Source organism: Phalacrocorax aristotelis, chromosome 8, assembly GCF_949628215.1.
Source record: "Phalacrocorax aristotelis chromosome 8, bGulAri2.1, whole genome shotgun sequence".
Classification (NCBI taxonomy): Eukaryota; Metazoa; Chordata; class Aves; order Suliformes; family Phalacrocoracidae; genus Phalacrocorax; species Phalacrocorax aristotelis.
In genome coordinates this window covers 20,667,045-20,687,222 of record NC_134283.1, presented here as the reverse complement: position 1 = coordinate 20,687,222, position 20,178 = coordinate 20,667,045, and the positions used below count along the sequence as shown (strand labels likewise).

The following is a 20,178-nucleotide window of genomic DNA, read 5'->3' as shown; positions in this document are numbered from 1 at the left end:
AACCTTGAGGATGGCACAAAAAGAACTGTACTGGGACAAGATATCTAATTAATAGGGATCTAGGGCACAGAGAGGAGCAGCAGTCACTAACCCTCATCTTTTATTATAGTCTTTATCATGTAAAAAAAGCCCCTACAAGGCAAGTTTCAGCCTCATCATTTCTTATTCTTTTTCAAGAGTTATAAGCAATCATTTGTACTATAGGCTAGTGAAGCATCCAGGCCAGCCACCAGAGGACTTACACTCACCCAACAGACTTTTAGATTACTTTGATAAGGGAGATACATTCCAGGGTTTTTTTCCCTACAGAATCACTGTCTACCATGAAAGTTTCTTCAGAGTCACAGTGCACTATTTTTAATTGCAAAAAAGATTGTTTCATACAACCATGGAACTCTACAGTCAACATGCATGGGTTTGTGGATCAGTTTAGAAACCAACAGTATAAAAGGTAACTGCAAGCATTTAGGACACTTCAGGATTGAGGGACTAATTTAAAAATTATCACCTGCACTGAAGCATGAGGCATCCCAAGAACTTTTTTGTGAAAGATGAGCAAGAAAGAAGCAAATGAGAATTGAATAATTTCAGTCCCACATCTCCATAAACTCAATAACAATTAACAGAGAACCCCCGATGTCCCACAAGACAGTATGTGTATTTGGAAGGTAAACCAAGTAGCAATTACTGTGAGACACCAAGAATCCATTTGGAAAAGAAACAGCAACAAGGTGACATTCCATCTGAGCAGTGAGATGACATGTTATTCACAATAGGAGACAAGCTGTATTAGATCAACTTTATTACATTATCAAAGTTTGACAATAAAATATTCAAAATCTATTGAACGCATTCATACACAAAAAGAGCATATAAAATGCTAGGTCTCAGAATACGTTCCGTACAAAATACTGTTAAGTGTAGAGCAGCTGAGTCATTGCCAAACATTCCCTGAATTTAAGAGGGCCTTGACCACACTGTGCTCCAAGAACTACCTTAATACCAAACGTTTCCTTCCTTTGGTCTGCAAGTCCTTTGCAATTATTGCTAGTTATCAAAGCCTTCTGTTTTTAAACAGAATCAAATAGTGACTCTGAACCTCTTCAGAAGTATTACAATGACAGCTGAAAGCTTCTTCACATTTTCTATACATTTTGTCAAAAATAAGAAACACATTTGGTCCTCAAGACTATTTTTGGTTTCTGAAAATATCCTGGAAGAATAAAACCAAGTTATGGACAGAGACAGATGGTCGATGTGTGTTAGGTATAACAAAGATATATCAGTAAATTCAAACATTTCAACTGTGCATTGTGGCAAAGCATCTGAGTTACTCCCCTTAATGAAGGGCCACATTCTCCTCTACTTAAAGATTTATTTCTTCAGACCTCTACCCCTACAAGAATCTGGAATGCTCAAAGTACACGTGGCTCTAGCAGGCCTGTAACAGTAATGCTAAATACATTTGCCTTATAGAGGAACATGCCATAGTGAGTAAGCACTTCTCAACATGCTGAGTGAAATGGTTCAGTTTCAGCTACTGGAATAATGTAGTTTACCTGCTGGCATTCACTTTTCAACAATAACTTCATCCTAATATGCAAGAAACTGAAAATGAGAGGGCTAAAGATGATTTGGTAGAAAAATCACAACTTCTGGACAAAAACACAGAACTGTAGCCTGCGGAACTATCACATCAAATCAATATCTCACCGGAAGCACTGTGCCTGCTCTAACACAGTACTTAGAACTCAGGTACACACATTCTTGCACAACAAGGCTTTTTGTTGTTTGTCACTATAAAAAGAGCCCTGAAAAATCTTCAGCTTCATTTTATAAAGTTAACTGACAAAAGTTTATTTAAATAGAGACACACTCTAGGGCTTGTCTACTAATGGAAAGCTGATTTACACATCTTTAGGTTAAAGGATACAGTCAACTGATCTCAGAAATAGTACTAGATTGCCAAAATGAGGAAAAAAAAAAAAATCTCTTTTAGAGCACAAAAAGTAGTGAAGAAAAAAATAAAAAAGCACACCTTTTGGAATCTTTTTTTTTTTTTTGGAACTTCAAATCAAAAACCCCTGAAGCTAAACTCTTGATATGAGACTGAGAATGCCACCAATAGGTAAAGATCTAAGTGAAGCTTAGAAAAATTCTCCAGATCAGGGTAAGAACCATTTACCTATGTTTTCTCATTTTTTCAGCCCTTGATGCCTGTGTTGGTATCCTGCAATAAAGCCTCCGGCTCTACTCATTCCAGTGCTTATTAACAGACATTCTACTTCAGCAAGAAATACAGATTGTTATATGCCATTTTCTAGAATTTCTCCGTTGTAAACCAGTAACACAGCAATTTATTTGAAAATTGGTAAATTGAGCCAGACCAAAGGAAAAAGCTTTATCCTCTTTGAGAAGTCTTGGAACACAAGCCTGAAGCTTACCCAGCTAACAGCCCTGCATAAAATAGAACGCTTGGCTAAAGGACTTTTTGTGGGGGTTTGTTTTGTGTTCTGGGGTTGCATTTTGTTGTCGATTTAGGTTGTTTGGGTTGGGTTTTTTGGGGGGAGGGGGGCAGGGGGATGTTGTTGGGTTTTTTGGTTGAGGTGGGTTTTTTTGGTTCTTTTCCATTTCAACAGTTACCAATTACAAATGGTTTGGGCAGCTCAGTACTTACTCTGGAAAAGTCTAGGCAATATTGCTGCTGAACTGTAGGTTCCTGGGCAACTGAGGACAAGATAAATGTTCCATTTTAAAAATCAGGAAAACGTGTACTCTCCCTCAGCAAAAGTAATAGGGAAAATGGAGGGGGGAAATGAAGATACACATGGAAGTTAAAACCTGGGAAGATATTAGCTTATCCATGACCCTAGTTCCAGTTTTTCTGGATTTAAAAGTCATTTCCGAGTTAAAACTTAAAGCCTTAAACACACTGCCTATGCCAAAATGTTTGCATTCTACAGTAACAGGACTTCAAGCCTGTTATGTCAACACATCTTATTGATGGGCGTAATGGCAACAAACATTTTATGCACGCTACCAAAACAGTTAAAAACTTCACCCTTTAGACAAGTTCAGTTTCTTAAGTAATGAATCCTCAACAGTTCTGATGAGTTTCTGAAACTCTTAAAACATTTTTTCTTGGAGGACCTAGCATTTTGAAAGCATTCCAAATTGCATTTTCAGAAAATTAAGTGCAGTCTAGCTAGGTGACTGGTTTTAAAGCAAGCAAAAGAGAACTTTGAGTGAAACTTTCTCCAGCAGGACTTCTGTAACCAAGATTGTAAGTATGATGGCCTTTAGGCTATCGTTTCTGTGGAGTTCAGAGTTGATTTTTTCGTCTTTAAACATTGAGTAAAACAATACTGTAGGAAATTAACAGAGCTGCATGTTCAGCAATTTATAGAAACATTTAAGAAACAGTGTATCTCAACATCTTGAAACAGCATATAATGAAAGCTGTAATCTATGGGAAATGGATTCTAGTCTTAAAACATAAGGTTTCTTTTCAGATGAATGCAATGTTGATCAGTCACTGCTTGTTTAGTAACTGGATCAGAGCTTAAGTATTTGACTGGGAACAAGGTTTATACTTCACGCTGTATTAGGCTGGCTTCCATTCCCCACCCCATTTCAGGAAGTTCACTTTTCTTTCTGAATTCATGGCCACCATCCATTATCATTTCCACTACAGGAGATCATTTTTCACCCAGAAATGCAATTCCGCACTTTATGGATTATCTACCAGTATTCAATTCAGTTACCTTTTATTTATATGCTACTCCATACAGCTACAGTTATTGCAAGCACCAACTACTGTTTAGCTTCTTTCCCTCATTGATAAATGAAGCACAAGGTGAGAATTCCTCAGACTCCAGATGGTATGTGATCAGGTTCTAGCAGTTAATGAGCAAACAATTTCTTCTTTAAAAAAAAGAAACTAAAAAAAATACCCAAGGTCAAGTAATTCACACATCTATTTCTTTCCTCCAAAAGCTGTAATAAAGAAAGGCTAGATTATGACAAAGGTAGTACAGTACCAGGCAGACCTCTTCCCTATCTTACCTAGTAGATACACACATTTACAAACTAAGGTACAGGGAACTGTGGATCAGAATATGCAAGACCCTTTTTAAACGTTTACTGCGCTTCCCAAATTAAAATCATGCCCTTGTTTTATGGGCATCTGAAATTGCAGTCCTCCTAGCCCTCCCACTCCAAACGCTGCAAAGACCACACAAAGGAACTCAGGTATCTGTGATTCTATGTAGTATGTGCAAGGGGCTGCACGATCTCCAAACAAAAGTCTGCATGACTACTGGACACAACAGAGGCACCAAAATGCATATTTGAACAAATTTGCAGGATGTGAAAATACCATGAAGCATCATAAAACAAATCAGAGACAATCATTTAGGATACCAAACAACTTTTTGAACACAGCCTTAAAAAACTACAAAATAAATAATTCAAATATCTAAATATCAAGGGATTGAAAGGCATTTTCCCATATTTAAGGGAAGGCATCACAGGTGAGGAAAATAACTGTCAACACAAGGTATCACAAATCAAAAAGCAGCTTTTTCACATAGGAGATAGTAGTATCATTGGATAGCATTTGAATATGCTCATTTCCTGAAAGCTCAAATATCACCACTTCCTGTTTTTGCATGTCCACCCACTTTTGACATTGCAAGGCACTCTGTAAGTTTACTGTACCATCCCCATCACTGTAAAGAATCTTAGGTTCTTTGTCAGGAAAACTTTCATAATGGAAGGAATCAGGTGTTTCCACACCCGTACCATAAAGACAGTGTATGCGCACACCAGGTGGTGTCATCTGGTAGACCAGGGATTCAGTGTCTTGTCTCATGAGCCAGCCATCTTCAAAATTGATGTCCCTGTAGAATTTCTGGTAATCCCGAAGAGTGTAGTTAGCTGTAGGTGTGCTTACAAAGACCTTATCTGGAGGCCATGTGTAGTTGTAGGGGAGCATCCAGTTTGTGGAAACTGCTGATCTCTGCTGGTCTCTAATCTTCAGTGAACTGATAACAGGTATTCTGTTGTTGTCACCTTAGAAGAAGTGGAATTTCATTATACTCAAAGCAATGCATGAATCTCAGCCAGCAACAATTACTACTGCTCACAGCAATAACATGGATAAAAAGATTATTCCCTTTGCTTAGTGACAATTTGAGAAGTTTTTCCTCACTTATGATTGTCTTAATTATTAACTTCCACAAACTAACTTCTGATAACTTACCAATTTAAATACAAATTGATGAATAGGTGTCTGACAAACCAAGAACATTGCTCCGTTAAAAAAGGAGCAAGTATTTCCTATATTTGCCTAGTAAGAAATCAGCTTATTAGGTATTGCTTATACCATTTGCAAGTTTTGCCTTAAATGCTCTTCTGGAAATGTGTTTTACAGTGATTCTACTACCTAGATCATGTTTTTGCTAAAAGAACAAATAAATAGTGCTATCCACACACATGTAAGAACTCATTAAGATACTTTATTGGCTTAACAAAATGTTTCAAGTTTTGCACATTCAAGACAAACAGTAGCAGTGTTTCTTTCAGTATAGCTATAAAAATTAGTATATGGTTTATTTACCATATTTTACCAGTTTATGCACTCCCTTCATAATGAAACCTACCAGAACGTGCCTACAATTGAAAGAAAGTAACAGACTCTTAATAGTTACCCAGAAAGATAACTTGTCTTAAAAGGAAACAGAAGCAAAGCAAGCATTACTGTCTCTGCTTATGCTCTTGAGTAAGAATACTGCACTCAATGACCAGTTCAGTCTGTGTAGCACTTTGGGAAAAGAGGAGTTAGAGCCTGTTAGCTTCTTGTGGGAACCATGGAAAATTGTCAATATCAGCATCTTCCCTCCCAGTCAGCATTTCAAGACTACTAAGATACTTGTCTTGCTCAGAACACAGGTTTTCTCTAATGTAGCACTAATATTTTGTAGCAACTCTGGTAACCTAAACTACATCTTTGCCAGGGGGATAGACAAAACCAATAATTCTTGAAAGACTAGTTGATAACTACTATACTTGGGAAGTGTTTTCAGGTGGCCAAACTTTTCCAAGGCATTATGTTTTCTCAATATAATATAAATCTAGAAAACTAGAGCTTATTACCAATAAAGGTCTTAAATTATTAGAACCCTATATACCACAAAATTGTTATATTTTACCAAATTTAGACTTACTCTTATGACAGAACTAGTGTTTCACCAAAACATTTCAAGAATTTTTTGTAGACAATTGTTTCCTTAGCACTTTGTTCCAAAGATGGCTCAAACTAACACATGACTAAATTACAATTTATATTCATCTTTCTTCATATTTTAACCATTGTTCTTGCATCTTCACAAAATTAAAAGCTGCTTAATAAATGGCAGATATAGTGATTACTAGAAATGAATTTTAAAAAGCACTGAGACAGATCCAAGTTTATTTTCATGGTGACTCTCTGATCAGACCAATATTCCATTATCACAATGACTGGCACACCTCAATTCTGAAATATCAGCTGAACCTTGAATCAGATTTTCCACTATTAGGTGCAGGTGGTTACAGCATGTAGTGATGCAGGTCAACCACACCATAAAAACTGAAATATTGAAACCAAAACTACTATTCCTGAAATACCAAAGTATATTTTTCAATTCCGTAAGGTGGCACTATTGCTTCAGCAAGTAGACCTAAAGCACAGTCTTTAATGCCATCTTTAAGACTACATGGAGACATTGCTAGTTAATGCAGAGACAGATAAAAAGGAAACTCAAAAGAGCACAGCAAGAATCACAAAGGTCCTGAAAAATGTGCTTCATATTACTGTGTGGTATAGATACTTAACTGTGCACACTCACCACTAAGCTACTGAATACTGCTTGGTAGTTTTCAGCAGAGAGGGCCCAAGTTCTGAATTGAACAATGAAAGGAACATGTACAAAATTTATTTCCAGCAGAATAACCAAACTCAGAGCCTGACTATTCCAGCCTTCTCTCACAGAACTATTACAAAATGCTTATCAAATCCTTTGCTTTGAAGTGCAAAAGTACTGTATGGCCAACACCATGCTTAAGTCAGCAGGCACACCACTCATTGACATTCTAGTTAACGAAATACTGGGTCTAAGGGAGACATTGCTAGCATCTCAAGCAGACAAACCCACCAACCGCCAGTGAGTTTTGTGTCTGTGCTCACTGTAGTGGGAAGAACATCCTCGCTTTACTGGCACTGGAATTACAAGTATTCCTCCTGCAAAGTACATAAGTAGCAGAAAGTACCACAGAAAATCTATAGAAAATAATTCCACCTGTGTACTGTTTACACTTTGATAACACAACTGTGGGTTTAATGAGGAGTTCCTAGCCATTACCAAATTGTAAAAAGGCATGGGAGCAGAAAGAATGCATTCATAGCTTGCCTTGTCTTTCCTGCAACAATGAAGTATTTTTCTTTAAAGCAACAGTTCTGCATCTTAACACCCTGTTAATGTCAATTTTAGAAACTCTGTAATAGACTAATGCAATCCAAGTGTTAATGCCTGACGGTGGTGATTCACTACAGATATTTGGGATGGAACTAACCTAGAAGTGTGCATTGTGATATTATGTTCTGCCCATTTAACTTTCCTACATGATTCTTAATTTCTGCTTTAAGACATGGAGTTTAGTACAACAGACAGATTAAGATTACTACCTTTTAGTAGAAATGTAGCTATTCATTATGCATTTCTATAGCTAGCCACTTTGGATGAGATGCATTATAAAGGATGAACAAGATTTGAAGCACAGAAGTTTAATCCAACAGAAATCTGGGACTGAAATTCTATATAATAGTGGAATTTTATTAAGGTCGTATTAACACTGCTCACTTCCTGCCATTTCTGTAGCTTGCAAACTTGTCAGATGAAGCCTGTGGGAGAAGGGAAATCAATTTTCACAGTATCATCGATATAGATTTAACAGTGTATAACGCAATACAAACATCCAATTTAAGTTTTGTAATTAGTAACTGAGCTGTACACTACTATTCAGAATCAAATGCCTTTGCTAAGCAAAGTATTATTTAATCTGTCCATGCATGGCTGGCACTTGCTGTGTTCTGCATTTTGATGAAGTCCAATTTCTGATTGTCAGCTTTGTTTGGGAAGAAGATAGTGATACCCAAAGCTAACAAGTCAGAAACAAGCTAAAAAAACAAGCCAGAATCATCATGAACTAAATGCCAAGGCACATGAAATAATTATGTTATCACATGATGGGTGTAAGTGAACTTTTTCCGTCATTTGCAGTTACTTAGTGAAATATGTTGTGCTTTATTCAATCTTTTTAAAGTCTCAGGCATATGCAGTATGCTAAACCCAAGATCTCTACAGATAAGAAAAGCGAATCTTTGAGTTATAACTTTCAACAGGCATTTGTGCCGTAGGCACCACCTCACCACCATGTCTACCAGTTTCCCTTAATGTTAACTCAAGCAGCTCTGATCTTTAATCAAAGAAAACTACTGAATGCTCTAGAGTCCTTGTTAGCTTTGCAATACTGAACAGAGAGCAATCAGGCTGGAGACAGAAGCAACTGAAATAGAAGACACCCGGCCAAACAGCAGATGACAACAATCTGCTAAAAAGAGGTTAGAAGAGGTCAAGAGGGGACACAGCTCACAGTTAAGGCATAAAAAAAGACTTAGTCCACTCTCCATGAATAAAATGAATGACAGTCTGATCACAGGGCTTGAAACATCAAGTTGCCATCATTTATGAAAAAATAATTTTTAACTTCACAGTACCTTAAGCTGTCATCCTCCAGTCTTACAGTTAACAGACTATTTAGTAACTTGACTACAGTCAAAATATATTGCAAACCCTCAGATTACCTACCTGAAGCCAGCACACGGAGAGTTTTAGCCACTCCTCCCCATGGAGCGCCTAATGACACATAATCCTTTATGTACTTGTCTTTCCAATCCTGACTCTGATGGTTGAGGAAGTAGAGGGTGTACATATTACCCATACTGTGGGCAATTAAGACAACAGGACTTCCATACTGCTCATACATTAACTCTATCATCTTGCGAAGGGCCACAAAATAGTCTCCATTCTCATCTAAAGTAAGCACAGGTTACAGTTATCATTATTAATTGTGACTGCTAAACTTAACACATTTCTTTAAAAGGTCATTTTCTGAAACTGTCTGCGCAATTAATAGAGCTTAGAAGTTCCAGTATTAAGTGGGAAGGGTGGGTGTTTTTGTGGGGGATGTGGTTTGGTGGTGTTTGTTTTTTTTAAGCAATTATTAAGTAGCAAGTTGTTTAAAGCAAGGAAAAAAACATACCACAGAGCTTTAATCTGGGTCCAGGGGTACCCAGGCCCCAAGAACAAGTCAAAATTAAGTTTAACTGTACAGGTGGTACAGGAGAAGAGACCCATAACATTATTTGCTGGCTGGTGACAGTAAAAATTTCATTCAAGTAAACAATGTTATTTACTTGGCGCCTTTCGCCAGTCGTAAGGTGCTCCTCTTACATCTTCATCACGTTTGTAGCCCCAGTCTACTAAACTCTGCACCAGCATATAAAAGTAACTGCCTGTGGACATCAAGTAAGAGAAACAGAACAGTGAAAAGATTAGCATTAGAAGCAGCCATCAAACACTATCATGAAGCAAACTAAGCCCTGGAGCTATTATCTCCAATACCACATAGACATTAAAACTGTAGTCTTTGACAATCTAGAAAGTTGCATATTAAACAAAATTAATTATGCTTGCTGTCCCCCAAAAGTGAGAGAACACCATTATTAAAACTTCTTACTAGTTGGCTGATCTATCCAACAAGTGTAGCAACAGAACAGTAACTTTTCTGCAGCAGAAAAGTGTCTTACCCTTGAACTGTAAAAAAATACACATCAGAATTACTACATTAGAGTCTTAGCTTTTGTTGATTGCAAATTAACTTCAGGTAGGGTACATAATGCTTTCCTAAAGGTTGGCCTGGCCTTCACCAACATTTATGCTTGGCAACAAATGCTGACAATGTACCCCAGGGCAAAATTCTGAAAATCACCCCAAAACTGTTTTTCTGTCTATCAGGTAGTGGACTAAGACTTTAGTAACTGAACATATGCTTTAATAGCAAAGAAGGGAAATATTTGCAGACTGGCTATGTATTGAAAGATGTTACATATTACAAGCTTTGACATATAGGATGTAAGTATTAGAACAATTAAATACATCTAGTAACAGTTTGAAAAATTAAGTGTCAAAGCATCCTGTTGAATATCAGTCATATTTAAGTTTTGAGCAGAACCTCACTCATTAGTCCTGAATGCTTATCATAAAGTCCCTGAAGTGAACACAGGCAATTTTAAATACAGCCCTGTTCTAGTTATGAGTCATCTAGTGAAGTTCATTAAGCACGTTACTGCCCTTTTGGGCACTGCTCCCTACAGAAAAGGAAAAGAAATCCATGCTATGAAGCATGTGAAGCTCAGTGCATTAGTGACTATTAGATTACTTAAGTCTTCAACCACAGCTAACAACTCCTCACAAACACTCAGATTCAGTGCTTTCTCAAAGATGACTTCTACAAAACCACTAAAAAAACCTGCAAACACATTGATGCAGAAGTCTTCTGCAGCACAAGTATAATTATATAATTATTCAGACACTGGCAAAAGACTGGGAACTACAGGGTGTGGTACTGTATCTCCCAAGCCCATCAACTGATTCTTAAGGCCAAATAACATTTTACTCAGAACTAAGCTGAAATGGTTTTATTTTGGTTTTGCTTGTCAAGCTTCAGGCACAGAATTTTCTACTCGACCCATCTCATTTTCCAGTAGTGCCTGTCTTCAAAGTGCCTATTCAAGCTTCGTCCAGAGAACTTAAATTTGGCACAAGACTAAGTAACATGGAATCTTGTCTTGGCCAAACAAGAGACAAAACAATACAACGCAATGAAAAGTAAGCAGTGTGTTACCCTACTACAGAAAAAAAATTGGCTTTCTACTTCTGAACAGAACCATAATTTGAAATCACATTTTAGTCGCTTGTATAAAAACACACTAGAAAAATCCTACAAGTGACAAAGCACTTCAGACACAGCTTGTACATACCAACACTCCTTTTACTTGGGTCAAGGAATTCCAAGGAAAACGTCTGACCAAAACCTGGAACTCTGATATCCACTCCATCTGGTGGTTCTGTAGTCTTACTTGTTTGATTATATACCAGCCTGGCGGGGGGGGGGGGGGGGGGAAGGGGGACATGAAACATGTCATATTACCACATGACAACTTGCAGCTACGTTGGGTCTTACATTCCAAATGCTGTAACAAGAACTTCAAGTGCTATTACCAATAAGAAAAAAAAAAACACAAGGACAGGCAGTCATGATAAGAGTACTCCAATGGCTAAGAGGTTACACAACGCAAACAATTATTTTAATTAGTTTCATGCTTTATATGCAGAATCTGAGACTTATCTTCTCTATAAAGCTGAGTATACAGAATTGTGGCTGAACTTCACCTTGAGAATATAAGCTGTTTTATGTAGTTCTATAGCATTTCACTTTGCATGAAGCCACACAATGGAGAAAACTTGTCAAGAATGTAAGAATGTGGTAATAGAAGATAAAATACCTGTAAAATCAGATATCAGAAAAATTCTCCTAGATAAAAATAATTCATTTCTGTTTAACTAGAACACTGGTACCAGCATAAGGGAGTACTTAATATTTCTTGACTAATAACAATTGGTACCTCACAAAACACAAAAGTATTGAGTATTTTGTAGATACTCTTCAAATCCATTTGAAGAATCTGAAGCACTGAATCAGGTGTTATTTTTTATTATTGTCATTATCATAATTGCTGTTGGGGTTCTGTTTGTTTGTTTTTAATATCATATCAATATAATTGCCATTTCTGAATGCAAGTTTTCACCCCTAGATGGAGTCTTACAGTCTGAATTTATACTCAAATATTCACATACCAAAAATCTCTCTAACCTCTAAAGGCATACAGCGAGACTTAAAGCAGAGGTATAACTACACAACTTGGTATATTCACAGAAAAGTACATGCCAATACAATATATTTAAATTGCACAAGCAAATATTTCTTGTTTCCATAGAGAATTTTTACAGGAACATTAATGAAGCAGACTGAACAACAAAATAGTCCAGAAGCTTTAAGTTAAGCAGTATTTTAAGGCAAAGTAATTCTGGGAAGAGATTTCCAGACTGCCCTTGAAGGACTTCATGTGCCTCAACTGCCGATGAGACTGCTCTCTAATGATGCACTGCCAGCAAAAGTGCAAGCTCACATTCCTCCTGCCTGTCCCCTCTATGCTGCCCAATGTACCTCCTTCCCCCTTGCCTCAGGACAACTTAAGTTTAACTCATAAAAAAAAACAGAAAATATTCTGCTTTAGATAAGCCTACAGAAGCATCTGATATGTGCTCAATCCAACACTGGGTAACTGGTAGGAGAAAAAGTGGAAGAAACTAAGAGAACCTCTGTTTTTCATCAGTGATGAACAGCTACCTCAGATGCAACAGAGCCATGTCTTCTCATTCATCTTATTATTCTACCTAGCAGAATTCCAAGTCATTTCTCTCACTGGTCTTGAGCCAGAAAAGAAAGGAGGTGGCCATTCTGTACAAACCATGTCAGTCTAAGGAAAGGAGATGACTGCAAAGAGCAACAGCCCTGGTCTTACCTGATATTATCAATCCAGCAGTCAATGATAACAGGCAGAAGCAATTCTAAATTCAGCCAGAGTGTAAAATAACTGTCTGTCTTCTTAGAGCAGAGATAGTGCACTACTGATGGCTTGTCTAACTTTGCTTCCAACTGATTACCCAAGTCCCCTGGAACTGAAAGATATAAAAAGGAGACACTTAAAATTAAATATATAATAGTTTACATTATAATATACACATCTTAATACTGTAGCACTCATATGCAGTATCACTGCATCCAGAGATACCAGTAAGTTTTGTAACTGGATAAAAAACGTTACATCAGAGTAAAGTATTGCATGCACATTTTCCACTGAAAATATTTAAATTTTCAAAAATCATTAGCTGAGGAACACCATGTAGAATAAGTCTGGATCAGCAGTTCATAACTTCAAAAAGTAGACCATATAGGAACAGGTCATGTTAGGCCATGGGTATAAAAAACAGATGGTCTCAGACATTATCAAAATAATCTGTGTTTTAAAGTGCAAACTGAATCTTTCTGAAAGAATTTTTTCCTCATAGTATAACAACTGCACATGCAATTCTTTGTTCTCTTTAAACAGTTGCCTGCAAACTATCAGTTTGACATAAAGTGAAGAGTGAAAGCAGCTCAGTTTACGTATTTATTTTCACTTCACCTCCAACCACACTTTTGCTACACAAAATTAGGTTGGCTAGCATAATAATCAAAATACATAGTTTCATATCTTTTCTATTCAGGTTTGGATGCACCAACAGTTTTGATGTTTACTTTTTTTGATACATCACATCAGTAATACTTGGATGGGAGGGTCTTGTATTCACACCTCTGAAGTGCGCTGTTCTTAAGGCATACACTAAATACCAGTATTCCTTTGATGAAGTTTTATTTTCCTTTATTTTAAACACTAGACAGACAGAAATATTATTTCTAAATTAGAACAAAGCTTTAAAAACTCTTACAATTTTCAGCAGCAAGTTTCCAGAGAAACTTCTTACATTGTTATGTTTAATCATTTTTTCCTCAAGAACCAGAAAGGCAAAGATACTTCAGTAACTAAAATGTTTCTCCGTATTAGAAAAATTTAGGAGTTAGGCACTTCTTAAGGGCCCCCCCCACCCCTTTCAGCTCCACACACCCCTACCTTTTTTGGGTGTGCATAACTGTATCCTATTTACTTGTCAATGTTTAATTTTGAAGTTTTAGTTTGTTTTGGGTTTTGTTAAAAAAAATGCAGGCATACCCATAGAGTTGCCCCCTCCTCTTTCAGTAAATTATTTAATCAAAACAGTTTAAGTTCTATAGAACACTGATACTTAGCAATGGTTTAAAGAAAGAGATAATATCTTCTAGTGGAAAACCTAATTTAACTGGTAAGCCAGATATGCTCTCAGAGAAACACTTACTGCAGAACTGAAAAAGGACAGAACTTATAAAGTAGGGATTGACAAAAAAAGGTTTTTTTCAAGTTTACATTTCCACATTAACAGTGAAACTGCTAGTCACTAATGCACAACCCATGTTTTATTTTCTAAAGTATATTCTGCAAACTGAAGAGCATTCATGATGAAGCTATAGGGAACAAAATGCAAATTTTGATTTTTCAGATTATGGAAAGAAATATGCAAGATCTTCAGTCCTCACCCCACAAAATTTAAGCATTAATGATTTACATTTTGGCTGGAGATCTACTTAGTGGCTTTTTGATAAGTAACAGGTTAAAAAGATCACATTGAAGATTAATTCTGTAGGATAAGGACATACCTTTCTGAATTTTCAGTAATGGAATTTAAAAGCAATAGAAAAGCACATTTCCTTTTGCTTTCAGACCATACAGAAAGCATCTGGGGGCAGAGTAATCTCTAAGTAATTTTTCTGCTCATCCTCTCATCTACCAATATCTGTAGTTTCTAAGCCTTTTTGCTGGAAACATTATAGAAAATTCTTACTTTTTAAAGCCTGCAGACTGACCCTATAAATGTACAAAATAGCTGACAAGTAAAGTTCTGCAAAATACACAAGTGCCAGTTAAAACTGGATGTCCAAGATCTCAAGCAGTACCCCTGCTTCCCTAATTTGCAGTTGTGTAATACATGTATTGACTTCTGAACAGTAACATTTGGAAATATGAGATTTCATGTTCACCAGAAAAAAGTGTTTCCATCACATTTGATTACGTATCAGTACTAGCATATTCTCATTTTTCACAAATATGATAATCCCAACAGAACTCATTCTAATACATTGATGAGCCCAATTCACTTCCAATATTATGGTATCTTTTGCTGGGCTTTTTTTGTCTCAATTGCCCTGACAAAACTAACAGATCTCCTAGGATGTTTTTGTTTGATTAAAATTTATGCAAAGCACATTTATAAATTTCACCTGAGAGTTTAAAAAGCATTACAGACTTTTCCAAGTCCGGTAACTACAATAGCTAGCTTTAGGATACACTGATACTCCTGCCTGTCACTAAACTTAGTCTTAATGACTGATTCACTGTTCCCAGCAGAAGACAATAAGCAAACTGCACCCTGGAAAGTGACTTGCCTTAAAACAAAGGGAAAAGAACATTCAACAAAAGCTATGAATAGGGGGATTTTAAATTTCATCTGGAATAAAGAAATAATAGTACCTATATAACAACGGGGGGAAGGGGGGGACTATTGTTTGTGTGGCAAAGAGGCCATCAATTGATTTTTTTTTTACTATTACCTGACACGCAAATGCCTTTGGATACATATCAACTGTCATAAATTTTCTACTGGTATAATTTCCTTAAAAAGCTGTCTTCTCTTTTCATTCTATAAATCAGCCTTCCTTCAAAATGAACCAAGTTCTCTGGAAAATCAATTTTAAGGTCTGACCACAGTTCTTTAAGAAGACTGTCTTGAAGTAGCTCACAGACTGCCACAGAAAAGGCTTGTGTTTAAAATTAGGAACAAGAAAACAAACAACATCTCACATGATACTCCCAGATACTTCAGATCACATGAGGCATAAACATTTAAGTCACTCCTGACATCCAGCCAGCTGACCATACAAACTTGCACACCTCGGCAGTCAGCAGGAATTCACAGACAAACCTCTTTTGCATGTAAATCAATTATTAACAAACTTCATTTAGGTGTCTTTCTAGAAAACTTTAGCTAAGTACCTAACAAATTGTTTGCAGAAGGTATCAGAACATTGATATAGTAATTGTGTTGAGTCAGCTCTAAGAGGTAAAGAGTTCAGTGAATCCGCTGCTCATAAGGACAGGTTATCAGCTCCCAAAACTGATAAGACATGAAATAGTACACAGTGATTATCAATGCACTACACAAGAAAATGAAGGCGGGAGAATAACCACAAAATAAAGGGACTTCTTATTGCAAGCATTAGAAGACAAGTGCGTTGAATATATAACCAAACTGGTAAGAGCAGTGCAAAAATATTATAATTGCATGAAGCAGATACCCAGAAGTACTTGCACAGAATATATGTATATATTTAGTAGATATCGTCAGTAGAGCAGAGGTATTCAGTAGGTTGTCCCAGGTCTTAACAGAGATTCTCCTGTAGGAATATATTGTCCTGGCTGAATAGGAAGCTCTTAAAAAAAGGCATGAAAGCAGTTCAGTATCTTAATTAGACCCCTTTTCCCCCAAACATGCCTGAAAGAGGAACTCCAGGACTATCACCTTACATTTTAATGAGCACTGTCTTTGATTTCAAGCCTTCAGGCAGGACTTTAAGGGTTTGACTCTTGCATCACGTTTCTTCTCTAATACCACTATTACATGAATACCCTCCATTGAGGTAATTCAACTTACAAAATTAATCACTTCTTCCTCAACAGGTTAATTTTTGTAGAGTGGATGAGGTTGGAATGGACATTTACAGGTCATGCAGTCCAACCTCTTTAGCATTTTCTCATGATTTAGCAAGACAAATGACTCCGCAAAGTGACCAGTAAGCAGGCACAAGAAAAGCTAGGGGACTGCTAATAAATAAGCTATTAGATTGGCTTAGCTGTTTCACAGAAACATACTTCACCTAAGCCAGTTAGGGGGCTCTACAAATCTGAAATCCGTTGCCACCACAACTATAGCCAGTAGTTACAAGGTTGTATTCAAGCAGCTCATCTGTTTTCAGATTTGAGATTCCCAGAAGCGGTGTTTTTTTAGTACCTGAGGAGCAGAATAAAGGTACCCATATATGGGCAATGTCCCACATTTGCAAACTGCTGCTGTATATCTTCCTGTATTACTTGGGTGGGCACAGACTGCAACTGCAAGTGGGATCATTACACAAAAAAATTAAGAGCAAGTTACACTATGTCTTGTGACCATCACTGATTTAAAATATCCATGAAGTGATCATTATGTTGACAACATTCTTTTAAACCACAGTCCTTCTGTCTTTATTCCTTAAGATCAGATGGCCAACTTGCCATGCACAGAATAAGACCAAACTTGTTAACTCCCCTTTACTACTTAAGGGTTGTAACTTCCAAACAGACCAAGCGTAAATGCTTACATCATGAAGCCACATTTAGTACAAGATAAAAACATAATTAAAAACTGAACACATGTGAGGAATCAAGGGTCTAGATGGCAGACTGATAAGTCAGGAGGATCAGCTCTGCATCCCCATCCTGTACAAGCTCCAAAACAATCTGAAGCTTGTATAGGCCTGTATAATGCAGCCTTGCATACACCTCTCCATCTCCTTCTGCATTTGTGATTGTGTTTTTATCCCCTCTCCCAAACACCTGTGCTAAGCCAGCACTTAGAAAGCCTCCCTAAATGATTCTCCTAAACCCCTCTACTATCCTCATCTCAGAAATTCCTGAAAAGCTTATCTTAACATGTCACATATACAAGAAGGGTGAAGAAAAGGTCATGAAAAGTTAACTAGCATAGAGAACACTTCATACAGAACCAGCAAGTGACCAACAGTCACTCCTTCCTCTCCTTTGTTTGTTTGACCTTTACTGCCCATGTCATGTCTAATTGAAGCTAAGCTCTTAGTGCAGGTGTTTTTTACAACAGTCATTTCTATGCATCAAAAAGCCATGGTATTTTACGATAGTAACTTACAGCAAATCATTCCTTAAAGAACCTACTTTCTCAAACATACCGACAACCCAGAAAATTATTTATGTTAAAACCCACTGAATCTTCACTTTCTGGACAGCAAAAAAAACCAGGTTTTTAAAGATGCAGACACTGACCACAATAGTTGAGAGATGCAAGTTCTGTAGTGTTTGATGAATATTCACTTCTATGGCAATGAAGTCCGTGTTTTAAACCACTCACTGATGAGCATGTGCTCAGCCACGCGGTATTTACCAGTATGTCTCTTAGGAAAACAAAACGTAGGTCAGCAGCCATGGTTTTTTAAAAGCACCTTAGGGAACATATATACTTACACAGTAGTTCCATCAGTAGTAACTCCATGCTTCTATAATCACTGTCCCTTCATCCCAACTGCTTTTAAAATTTCCTTTTACTCCTTCATAGCTTGAGTTGAATATTGGATCAGCAGCTAAAACACTATCACCTTTGTCATCAAGAAGCTTGCACTGGAATAACTGTCAAAGCTTGTTGCTAAAACCCAGCATTACAGAGTGGGGAGATAGGATAAAAGATTGCCTCTAACCTTCCAGACAGAACTCAAAATAACTTCTGTTCACATTTTAACTCTGGCCTCTTAGGACATCCTTTTGGGATTTCTTCTTCCATATCTACATCCCCTATGTTACTTAAATAGCCATCTATTAAGAACTGTCAGTTTGTACACGGTGGTCCTGAGATATAGCATCTTTAAATAAGCTTTTGTTCAGCATTTACCCTTTTATATCAGAAGTTTGTAACAGCACTAATAAAGTCAACAGTAGAGCCTAAATTATTAGAAATAAATGGAGCTTAAACTGAATGACATACCAGTGATTACCCCTTCCCTAGTACCCTTCCCATTTTCTTACTTTTTCTTCCATGTTTACCATCAAGGTTAGTCACCTAGTAAGAACACACAGCATACTGAATACACCCACAGGACTGACTACTGACATGAATGTCACCAAACGCACTCAATTTGAGCCCTGGAATGCTTAAGAATTACAATTTCAGTAGAGAAGTTATTAAAACACTTAAAATTTATTCACAATTCTTATCAACAGATACAAAAAGCATCTAAGACATATTAGTAACAACTGTAAGAATACTTTCGGCATATTTGTTACAAACCGTTTTGGGTTAACAGGTAAAACCACAGGCCACTAATCAATACGCATTTTTAATGTTGTGCGATGAAGTACGCCTATTCTTAAAGTACGTGTCGCTTGACTGCCGTACCACCCAGTCACTCCTCTTCCCACAGCCGACTGCAGCCCTTTTTGCGCCAGGTTCGCACACCGTGCGCGCCTGAGGGGCGAGGGGCTGCCTTCAGCGAGCTCAGAGCGCATCCAAGCGAGCCTCGCCCTTCGCCCGCGCCCCGGCAGCGCAGCAGGCCCAGCCTGCCGCTGCCCCCGCATGGTGCCACCTGCCCGGCCCCGCCGAACCGGGCCTCTTGTTTTCCTCCCCGGCGGCCGGGCCGGAGTTACAGAGAAGCCGCTCAGTGCCCAGCGCCGCCGCGCCCCCCGCCAGACACCCGCAGCAACCGGGGCGCTCGCAAAGCGGAGTGCCCCGGCGAAACGTCCTGGAGCCCGCGAAGCCCCGCAACGCCCCGGGCCTCCCGCCACCCCCATACCGAGGACGGGGTGGGAGGCGACAGCGGGGACATCGGGCCTGCCCAGCCTCCGCGGCGCCGGACGCACCCACCGCCACCCCCCGGCTCTTACCCAGCACCACGGGCGGCCCCGCGGGCCGGTGGCGCGGCAGACACTCGCCGCCGCGGCACAGCACCAGGAGGAGGAGAAGGCTGAGGTAGGGGCTCCCTCCCGGGCGCGGGAGGAGCCTAGCGCCGGCCGGCGGGACCATCACCCCAGCGCATAACCCCGGGCACGGCAGCCGCCACCACGCCGCGCCGGACGCCTGGCTCCGCCGGGGCTGCGGGCCCGCCGCCCGGCCCGGCCAGAAAAGGGCCCGGCCCGCCCCGGCCTGCCCCGCCGGCGGCCGGCCCCGCCCCGCCCCACAGGCCTCGCCAGCCGATCGCGGAGAGCCCGAGGTCCCCGCAGCAGCGCGTCCGCCGCCCCGCAGCCGCCAGCACCCTGGGAACCCCGGAAACGTGGCGGCTCCCCCCGCCTTTCGAGGCGCCTGGAGCCGGCAGGTCCAGCACCCCGCAGGTCCCGGCTGGCAGCGCGCGTTTAGGGAGGGAGGGAAGCATGCTGCGGGAGGAGTGCGTTTGCCTCCCGTCCCTCGCCTACAGTCGTGCGATGGTGAAGATCTCCAAAAGTGAAATAAGGGGCGTTTGCTGCAAAACTTACGCATAAAAAGAAGT

The 20,178-nt window shown here is 39.0% G+C and overlaps 1 protein-coding gene across 1 annotated transcript; it reads right to left on the bottom strand.

Moving 5' to 3' along the window:
- Positions 1 to 785: 785 nt before the first annotated feature.
- On the bottom strand, positions 786 to 19,831 carry PLA2G15 (phospholipase A2 group XV). The gene is made up of 6 exons (XM_075101674.1): positions 19,580 to 19,831; positions 12,749 to 12,905; positions 11,144 to 11,262; positions 9,518 to 9,616; positions 8,910 to 9,134; positions 786 to 5,073 (listed from the first exon to the last, which is right to left on the bottom strand). The coding sequence occupies exons 1-6, from the start codon at positions 19,716 to 19,718 to the stop codon at positions 4,562 to 4,564; spliced, it is 1,251 nt and encodes a 416-aa protein (XP_074957775.1). The 5' UTR covers positions 19,719 to 19,831; the 3' UTR covers positions 786 to 4,561.
- Between the last annotated feature and the right edge of the window lie 347 nt (positions 19,832 to 20,178).

Bases quoted from the DNA above. Each gene is read 5' to 3' on its own strand.
- PLA2G15 (XM_075101674.1), bottom strand. From the start codon at position 19,718: ATGGTCCCGCCGGCCGGCGCTAGGCTCCTCCCGCGCCCGGGAGGGAGC. The intron at 9,617-11,143 runs GTATGTACAAGC...TGATGTCCACAG, and splicing joins CCCAAGTAAAAGGAGTGTTG to GCAGTTACTTTTATATGCTG. The intron at 9,135-9,517 runs GTAAATAACATT...TGCTTACTTTAG, and splicing joins CGACTGGCGAAAGGCGCCAA to ATGAGAATGGAGACTATTTT.